The 10,492-nt window shown below is 47.2% G+C and overlaps 1 protein-coding gene across 1 annotated transcript; it reads right to left on the minus strand.

The window, feature by feature from the left end:
• Positions 1 to 5,507: 5,507 nt before the first annotated feature.
• Positions 5,508 to 9,608, minus strand: LOC147428742 (pentatricopeptide repeat-containing protein At4g18520, chloroplastic-like). The gene has a single exon (XM_086497320.1). The coding sequence runs from the start codon at positions 9,380 to 9,382 to the stop codon at positions 6,440 to 6,442; it is 2,943 nt and encodes a 980-aa protein (XP_086353446.1). The 5' UTR covers positions 9,383 to 9,608; the 3' UTR covers positions 5,508 to 6,439.
• Between the last annotated feature and the right edge of the window lie 884 nt (positions 9,609 to 10,492).

Raw genomic sequence — 10,492 nt, forward strand, 5'->3', positions numbered from 1 at the left:
TTCTAGTCGCATCGTCTATGAATGTTACATAGTACAATGAGCCACCAAGTGATGGTGTACTTGCAGGACCCCAAACATCAGAATGAACCAACTCAAGTTTTTTATTTTTTCTTTCATTTCCTGATTTTTGAAATTTTACCCTCTTTTGTTTACCATAAACACAATCTTCACAGAACTCTAAGTCCACTTCTTTCAAACCTGGTAGAAGCTTCTTTGTTTGAAGGATTTGCATTCCTTTGGCACTCATATGCCCAAGTCGTTAGTGCCACACCGCATTGTCAACTTCTGTAGTTGCTGCACAAGCTGAAGGTTGCGTGCTAACAGTACACAAGTAAAGTGTACCGACTTTTTCACCCTTGGCAACCACCAAAGATCCCTTTGAGATCTTCCACCGTTTATTTCCGAATGCAATGTTGTGACCTTCATCGTCCAATTGTCCTGTAGAGATCAAATTTTTGCGAAGAGAAGGAACATGCCTAACATCTTTAAGCTTCCATTCATTTCCGTTAGCAGTTTTGACAGAAACTGTACCTTTGCCGACAATCTCACAAGCTTCATCATCTCCCAAGTATACATACCCAAAATTACCTTTGGTGTAATCTTGGAAATGTTGCTTGTGTGGTGTCGCATGGAATGAAGCCCCAGAATCTACTATCCAAGAATTAGACACATTGTCTAATGAGAGAATTAGAGCATCTTGCTCTACTTTACCTGCCACATTGACCTCCGATGTTGGCTTGTTGTCTTGAGACTCTGTCTCCTTCTTCTTCTTGGACCAGCAATCCTTCTTGACGTGGCCCTTCTTGCCGCAGTTCCAACATTCAAGAACTGACTTTGTGCGTGACTTGCTCCACCTTGAGCGATCACGACCCTTTTGGTTTTTGAACCTCTCCTTAAGCCTTCCTCTTGTTTCCACTGATAGTGCAGCACTTGATGATTCTCCTGTGCTTCTCCTTCACATTTCCTCGCTTAGGAGAACACCCACAACATCATCAAACTTAAGAGTATTTGTGCCAGAGATAGAATTACTTACAGGCATCACAAGGCTGTTCCAACTATCCGGTAGAGATGATAGTATAAGGAGAGCTCGCACTTCGTCATCGAAATTGATTTTCACTGATCGAAGTTGACTTATGTTTGTGTTAAAGTCATTTAGGTGTTCTGCAACTGAACCATTCTCTGCCATCTTTAGATTGAACAAGCGCTTCATAAGAAATACCTTATTGGATGCCGATGGTTTCTCGTAGAAGTCGTCAAGTGACTTCATCAAGTCCTCCGTGGTCTTCATCTCCGAAACATTGAAGGCCACCGTTGATGCCAAGCTTAACCGGATTGTTCCCAGTGCCTTTCGATCAAGGACAATCCATGCTTCATCTGCCATTGTTGCGGGCTTCTTCGCAAGACCGCCTAGTGGCAAATAGAGGTCCTTCTGGTAGAGATAGTCTTCAATCTGCATCTTCCAATGTTGGTAGTTTTTGCCGTTGAACTTATGAATCTTGAGCTTACCTTCCTCCGCCACAACTCCACTCAATTCAAGGAATCCTTTCCTTGAGATAATTTAGCTACGAGCAAACTTTGCTCTGATACCAGTTGTTAGGAAATAAGACGTAGCTAAATAGATAATTAAGTAGATTACTTAATGGAGAGAGACAGATTTATATACACGAGATTATAGAGTAGAGAGAGAGAGAGAGAGAGAGTACACATGATATACGTGGTTCACCCAATGTGGGCTACGTCCACGGGAAAGCAGCCACTCAATGGCTTTAGTACTTCAAAACAAGAAGTAGTTTACAAAGGGATTATAACCTTAATGGAGCTCCCGCCTTGCTTCACTCTCACCACCTCACACTCACCTTGTTGCATCAACTTCACACTATGAAATGTGTGTAGAAATGGCCTCCTTTTATAGGCCAAAAGGGCTGCCCTCTCTTATGAGAGACAGCCATGTGTAGCCGCCCTTGTGCGAATAAGTCCAAATCGGACCCTCCAATCCGCCCATGTGTGGCCGCCCTTGAGAAGACAAGTCCGCTTTTGAATTCGGTCACCGGCCACAGGCCATTGACTTCCGACCACCGGCCACCGGCCATTGACTTCCGACCACCGGCCAACCGACCGGTTGTTTTCCGACCACTTTCTGGCCGCCGTCCGGCCATGATATTCCGGCAAAAAAGAATATTCTGACGAAAAAAAGTCTCGGGGGCCTCCGCCCCCGAGGCCTTTAAAGTTGCCCCTGATTCTTGTCCGTGAAAATTTTGGTTTCCGGTGAGTGATTTTCCTTCATGCACGATGGCTTCTCCTCATAATGGGGGCCTTACAAATGTGCGCTTTTACCACAGAAAATTACAAGGGTAAATCAGGCTCCATACTTAACAACTCATAAGCTATGTGGCATGTATGTGTCCATGTAGCATGGTCTTTGAATGAACCCCTCATCTAGCATGGTCAAGAAGTGCTCATTGTAATAAAGCAACTTTAGGGGAGGATGTTGCCCTGAAGATACTGTCTAGGTGTAATCCTTGTCTCTCTGATGTGGAGCTGCCATAGATCCTATCTGAGTATTGCAATCCCCTCGTTGTGTGAGAGTTGGATAATGGGTGAGTCCGGGTTGTACTAGAAGGATGATAATCTATCCATGTCTAGTCCACATGCTCCAAAGCCCTCTCTCAGTTGTGAGTACCAAGAATCCTGCTCATCTGACTATGAAATCTGTTTGGAGGCCTCAAAGGCTTAAACTTGGCAAGTAAGTCTATCTGATGGCATCTCTTCGATCCTCTGAATGAGACAAACTGTCTAGAAAATACCTCCACTAGTATGGGTGGAGTAGCTAACTATAATCTTGTGTAGTACTAAGGGCTTGCTACAAAATAAGCACAATATCATACATATCTATGGTCTCTCGATATGTGTCCATGAGGTGGTTGATAGTCGAGGAGCCCATACTTTTGCAAAATACAACAAAGCTGGGGTGGTCAAAGAGTTGAAAGTGTGCATGATGACATCTCCAATCTGACATGGCCAAAGCCGCTCACGTGGGCTAGCAAGGTGACTTCGAAGCATACATAAGACGCCACCACCTCTACATGTCCACCTGTAGCCATAAAGACTTGCACGGATATGGAGTCTGCTGTGTAAATAAGGTGCTGTCTTTGCAATCTCATGTGGTCAACAAATTTGCAGTGCTGCCGTCAACATATGGCTCATGTTACCATATCTGTGGTGAAGAAATTGGAGATGGTAGGTCATGGATCGAGTGGCTCTAGGATAGGAGACTATCCACGCACCTTGAAGAACCTCTCTTGCCATGTTTGTGGGTCCTCAATGGGTGTGGTCGAACGGGGCTCTCTAATAGTCCACCATGATGTCGCATTGTCAATACTCATGAATAGGTGGTAAAGCTAAACCTCCTCTGCCTCCTCAAAAGCATGTGAAGTCTTCATTTGTCGTCTAAACTCCTGCTCTAAAGTCTTCCCTACGGCTCTCTGTGCTCGTGGGTGCGGTAAAGCCCTCTACACTCATCATAACAAAGGTTGTGTGTGTGTGTGTGTGTGTGTGTTTTGGGGGGGGGGGGGGGGGGGGGGGGGGGGGGGGGAGGTGTCAAAGTCGACGATGCGAAAGCGTAGAGACCAAGGGGGGTGAGAGAGAGAGAGAGAGAGTCTCCTGAACCAATCAATAACTTTGGCAATCAATAACTGAATGTGTATACAATGGAGGGCCGAGGCAAGGGGTTGCTTATAGATCAGTCCCAGTAAATTGCCCTACCCAAGACTTTGACAAAGAAGTAGAATAAATACCTAAAAGCCAAACTAAATAATGGGATCACATCGGGCAGTTCACTTGAGATGCCAAAACTTTAACACCCTCTTTGCAGCTCATAGTGGACATCAATAGTGAGACCAAGCCGATGAAGAAGCTACCATGGACACCCAGTAGTGGCCACCAACTGGTTACAGCTCGGTGTTGCTCTCCTCAACATTGTACCTAAAAGTAATGCCATCTTTAGCATCGGTTGCCTTTGTGAAAACTTTGAACTGTAGACAATACTACGTTCAATAATCCCCATTCATGAACTGTAAACACATCACGTCCAAAATATACAACTCCAAGATAATGATCTGCTGGAACACATCCTGTCCATAATCTAACCAACAACAATCAATTGGCGCGCACATCCATAGTGTTTTAGACGTCTGATTGGTTCTGTGCTAGATGCATGTGCGTTGAACTCCGACCTACAGGTCCAAACACTAACAACTTGAACTCCAACACAAGGGTGCAAATTCATTATAGGGAGTATTGCTTGCCCCTCTCTGCCACTCACAAGCCTCTCTGTGGCTGAAGCTAGTGGTGACACCTGTCATTTGACTAGAAATCTGACGTCGAGGTCATTGTGGCCACCGCCACGTGTGCCATGTCAATGTCCTCTGCCAAATCCTTATTATGTAGTCTCTGTCTAGCTTGCCTTTGACTTTGTCTTCAAGTGAATTCCTGCTTTTGCCTTTGGCTTCCAACTCCCGAGCCAAACAAAGCGTCGAATCACAATCATGACAAATGTGGTCATACCTCGTGGGTACCGAAGCAACTAACTGAGTACTGGTATTACCATCCTTGTCCAACTGACCTTGCCGCTATTCTCTAGCGAACTCCTCCATTTGCTTTTGACTTCACGAACTCGAGCCAAACAATTTGTCGGATTCCTTGAGAACTGTATCGTTGCATAGGCCGCTAAATGGATGGTTGACGATCCATTATCCATAGCTTTTGGTTGGTTTTGGTCAATGTTGTCGTGGGTGCTCAAGCAAGGGGACGCCAGTGTTGAAGTTACAAAACTTGGTAATCTCGTACCTTCTCACACTCCAATAGGCCACAAAAATCCCACGCCAAAGAACTCCAAGTTGTTCCATTTCCCAAGCCGATCCTCTCGTCTACCATTTCCAAGCGGCTCCAATAACCGCACCTTCGTCTCCCAAGCTACACCTCAATCCACCTTTCTTAGGCCATTGAGGCAGTGTCAAAATTGTAACACGCTCTCTCGAGCTCGAAACCGCTCGAAACTCCCACCAATTGGCCACTCAAAGCTTAGCACTCCACGTTCAATTAGATTTCGAAGACTCTTCCAAGCCGCTCCAATGGCCCAATCCCCAAGGCCGTCGAAGACTAGGCCGCAAAACTCCCTTTATCCACCAACACTACGTTTTAAAACGCTGGCTGCATTTGGGGAAAAGGGGGGGTCGGATACTGCAAGTAGGGAAGGTGTCGCCAGGCGGCCACTGGCCTAGCATTTAAAAACACTAGCCACAGTGCCTTCAGAACCGACGGGCAGGGGAGGGAGCGCAGGGGGTTTGTGCAATCAGCAGAGGGCTGCAGGGGTGGCGTTGCCTGGGGCATTTCAAGACGCGTACGGGAGCAAAGGGGGGCTTGGCGCAGCTGTGTACAACTGCGTTTTAAAACGAAATAGACAACGCCAAGGGGTAGAACGTCGAGAAGTACAATGTTTTGGAACGCAGGCTGCTAGCAGGTAGCGTCTTCTCTTCTCTGCAGGGTTGCACCTCCATGCCAAGGGCTTTAAGCACGAGCTACATAGCTCCGATACCATGTCAAAGTCGACGATGCGGAAGCATAGAGACCAAGGGGAGTGAGCATGAGAGAGAGAGAGAGAGAGAGAGAGAGAGAGAGAGAGAGTCTCATGAACCAATCAACCTTGGCACTGAGTAACTGAATGTGTATACAATGGAGGCAAGGGATTGCTACTATAGCAATCCCAGTAAAGGAGTGTTTGGAAAGGAGCAAAGGACTGATGTGTAGATGAGATCTGGGAGGTGAGTGTGGAAAATGATGCGGATGGGTCAAGCCGACAAAGGCCTGCCTGAACCTCTACTGAGGATATAGGGACTAGAACTCGTGTGAAGTGGATGGTCGAGTATGGAGTAGCCTATGGGGATGGGTGATCTGGGAGGTGAGTGCGGAAAATGATGCGGATGGGTCAAGCCAACGAAGGCCTGCATGAATCTCTACCGAGTATATAGGGGCTAGAACTCGCGTGAAGTGGATGGTCGAGTGTGTGGTAGTCGATGGGGATGGGTGGGATGGTGAAAGCATTAATGAGATGTGTAGCCTCCCGAGGTGCCATAATATAATCCATTGTACTCCCCCTCCCATCTATGACTCCATGTGGCACGCATGTCAGGCCTCCATATGAGGCAAAAGTGCCATCCTATGATGTACAACGGGACGGTGCATGGAGCCGAATCTGTGTAAATGGCATGTGGCATACGTGTTGTGCAAGCTACTTCTCTCTCCATTTCTTTTTGGTCTACAAGCTACCCTCTCTTCTCATCTCAAAATATTTCAAAATTATGCCAAGCACAGTGTAAGTTGTTAGCAACTCCTGACTAAAAAAGTTTGCTCGTGTCAGTGTCTTGCGTAATGTCACATGCCTTCAAGATGTAAGCATAGCCTTCAAGACAAAAGCAAACGTGACTTCATCTGGAGAGACACCCTCACTTAGCATCCATTGAAAACAGCCCAGAGCTTCTTGGCCCTGCCCCTGTTCGGCATATCCTGCAATCAGTGCATTCCATGAGTCGGCATTCCGGACAGGAAGCGCCTCAAGCACTTTTTGTGCTTTATGAAGTACACCACATTTGGCATACATGTTGACCAAGGCATTGCCAAGCACAATTTTTTTCGACAGCCCCAGCCTATCAATGTCATTGTGAATTTTTTTGCCCAAATCAGCGTCTCCTGTAGTGCCACATGCTTTCAAGATGAACGCATAGGTGACTTCATCTGGAGAGATGCCCTCACTTTGCATCCGCTTGAAACAGCCCAGAGCTTTCTCGCCTTGCCCGATTCGGGCATATCCCGTAATCAGTGTGTTCCAAGAGACGACATTCCGGACAGGAAGCTCATCAAGCACTTTTTGTGCTTTCTCAAGCACACCACAGTTGGCATACATGTCGACCAAGGCATTGCCAAGGACGACATCTTTTTTCAACAGCTGCTGACTAACAATATCATCATGAATTCTTTCACCCATATCAGCGTCTTGCATAGTGCCACATGCCTTCAAGGTGGAAGCATAGGTGATTGCATTTGGACAGATGCCCTCGCTTTGCATCCGCTGAAAACAACCCAGAGCTTCTTGGCCCTGCACCTGTTGGGCATATCCCGCAATCAGTGCATTCCAACAGACAACATCCCGGAGAGGTAGCTCCTCAAGCACTTTTTGTGCTTTCCGAAGTACACCACATTTGGCATACATTTCGACCAAGGCAGTGCCGAGCAAGATGGTTTTTCTCAACAGCCCCTGACCAATAATAGCATCGTGAATTCTTTTGCCCATATCAGCATCTTGCATAGTGCCACATGCCTTCAAGATACAAGCGTAGGTGATTGCATTTGGAGAGATTCCTTCGCTTCGCATCCGCTGCAAACAGCCTAGAGCTTCCTGGCCCTGCCCCCGTTGGGCATATCCTGCAATCAGTGCGTTCCAAGAGACAACATTCTGCATAGGAAGCTCCTCAAGCAGTTTTTGGGCTTTCTGAAGTACACCAAATTTAGCATACATGTTGACCAAGGCATTGCCAAGCACGACGCTTTTGTTTAACAGCCCCTGACTAACAATATCATCATGTATTCTTTTGCCCATATCAGTGTCTTGTGTAATGCCACATGCCTTCAAGACGCAAGCGTAGGTGATTACATTTGGAGAGATGCCCTCGCTTTGCATCTGCTGAAAACAGCCCAGAGCTTCTTTGCCCTGCCCCTGTTGGGCATATCCTGCAATCAAAGCACTCCAAGAGACAACATTCCGTATAGGAAGCTCCTCAAGCAATTTTTGTGCTTTCTGGAGTACGCCACATTTGGCATACATGTCGACCAAGGCAGTGCCAAGCATGATGTTATTTTTCAACAGCCCTTGACTAACAATATCATTGTGAATTATTTTGCCCATATCAGCATCTTGCATAGTACCACATGCCTTCAAGATGCAAGCATAGGTGATTGCATTTGGAGAGATTCCCTCACTTTGCATCCGCTGAAAACAACCCAAAGCTTCCTGGCCCTGCTCCTGTTGGGCATGTCCCGCAATCAATGTGTTCCAAGAGACGACGCTCCGGAAAGGAAGCTCCTCAAGCACTTTTTGTGCTTTCTTAAGTACACCACTTTTGGCATACATATCAACCAAGGCAGTGCCAAGCACGGCGTTTTCCTTCAACAGCCCCTGGCTAACAATGACATCATGAATCCTTTTTCCATTTTCAGAGTCTTGCATAGTGCCACATGCCTTCAAGGTGCAAGCGTAGGTGATTGCATCTGGAGAGATGCCCTCGTTTCGCATCCGCTGAAAACATCCCAGAGCTTCCTGGCCTTGCCCCTGTTGGGCATATCCTGCAATCAATGCATTCCAAGAGATGACATCCCGGACAGGAAGCTCCTCGAGCACTTTCTGTGCTTTCTGAAGTACACCACATTTGGCATACATGTCGACCAAGGCATTGCCAAGCACAACATTTTTCTTCAACAGCCCCTGACTAACAATATTATCGTGAATTCTTTTGCCCACATAAGCGTCTTGTGTAGCACCACACGCCTTCAAGGTGCAGGTGTAGGTGATTGCATCTGGAGAGATTCCCTGGCTTTGCATCCGCTGAAAACAGCCCAGAGCTTCCTGGCCGTGCCCCTGTTGGGCATATCCCGCAATCAGTGCATTCCAAGAGACGACATCCCGGACAGGAAGCTCCTCAAGCACTCTTTTTGCTTGCTTGAGTAAACCACATTTGGCATACATGTCAACCAAGGCATTGCCAAGCACAATGTTTTTTCTCAACAGCCCCTGACTAACAATATCATCGTAAATTCTTTTGCCCATGTTAACATCTTTCTCAGTGCCACATGCCTTCAAGATGCAAGCATAGGTGATTGCATCTGGAGAGACGCCCTCGCTTTGCATCCGCTGAAAACAGCCCAGAGCTTCCTGACCCTGCCCTTGTTGGGCATATCCTGCAACCAGTGTGTTCCAAGAGACGACATCCCGGACAGGAAGCTCGTCAACGGCATGTTGGGCTCTCATAAGTGCACCGCACTTAACATACATACTCACTAGTGCGTTCCCTAAGTATGTGTTCTTTTCGAGTAACCCACCATTGCGAATATCAGCATGTATCCTAGAGCCTTGGTACAAATCCTTCTTCTTAGCACAGTCTTTAAGTGAGCTCACAAAAGAAAGACTCGTTCTCTTCCTCTCCACCTTTGCTTGTGTGGCCGATATTGCCGCTTTCTTGATGGTGCTCTCCGAACACGAAACCAGTGGTGCTAATAGCTGAGTTGCACTGCGTGCTAGCAGGGTTAGTGGGGTTGAGGATGAGGAAATCTCCATTTAAGGAAAACGAGAAATTCACTGCTTGAAAGCAGAGACCCTCTTGTGCTTCTGTTTACACCGTGAAAAATGAGGTATTAGGCTATAATTCTGGAAAAGATCGACTCAGCCAACCGCTGCCAACGCCCAGGGTGGTTGACTGCGGGACACCCCTAGCTGGCAGGCGCAGGAACGTACCTCATGTGTGGCATAATTTACCGCCATCGAGCAGGCGGGCTCAACAGCCTCGTGATTATTTGACACCTGGGATCTACGGTCCCTATTGACTAGGGGTGGCGGGATCGGTTTTGCACCCTCCGATGGCGGATTAATCCCCAAGCGATCACAATTAAAGTGAACTCCACGTAAACTTGATGTGAACATCAAGTGACCGCAAGATCGTGGACCGTTGATCCCACCTGACAAGGGGGGTGTCAAATAGTCTCGTGGCTCAACAGCCCGGAAGACAACAGATCTCAGATCATATCGCTCAGGAGATACAAATTACCTTTATTTTCTAATACCGATTTTGAGAATGCTGCAAGGAGACCTACGCCACTTGGCGGCACTTGATTGGAGGGAGAAGGTGAAAGGTTGTGGCTAATTTTGAAAAAGAAAGTTCATGAGCTCGTTCGTCATGCAGGCCAGCGAGCTACACTGCCTAATGGCTTTGTCGTAGCAACCTCATCACCAATTGGACTACACAAGAAGTTGTTTCCCTTGAGATGAGAAACAGGGGGATGCACGCACACAGAGAGAGAGAGAGAGAGAGAGAGAGAGAGAGAGAGAGAGAGAGAGAGAGAGAGAGAGAGAGAGAGAGAGAGAGAGAGAGAGAGAGAGAGAGAGAGGCATTGACATACACACATATAAGCCACTGGCAGCTGCAAAACAGGTGAGAGCTCCTCTACCTTCTCCATATCTCCTGCTTGAAGCGTCCAAGGAATGGCTAGCAATGAGTTGTGATTGTCTATGGCAATGGGGCCATCTTCGATCCCAAGACTATGCGGACAAAGTGGGTCTCCCTTTGCAGTGCTATTATGGCTGTTGTGAATGCAGAGCATGCTCGAATTGTAGAACCGGCAGGTGCAACTGCCGTAATGGCACTACGCAAGTCAATGCTGATATGGGCAA

Source organism: Adiantum capillus-veneris, chromosome 23, assembly GCF_014529385.1.
Source record: "Adiantum capillus-veneris isolate H3 chromosome 23, ASM1452938v2, whole genome shotgun sequence".
Classification (NCBI taxonomy): domain Eukaryota; kingdom Viridiplantae; phylum Streptophyta; class Polypodiopsida; order Polypodiales; family Pteridaceae; genus Adiantum; species Adiantum capillus-veneris.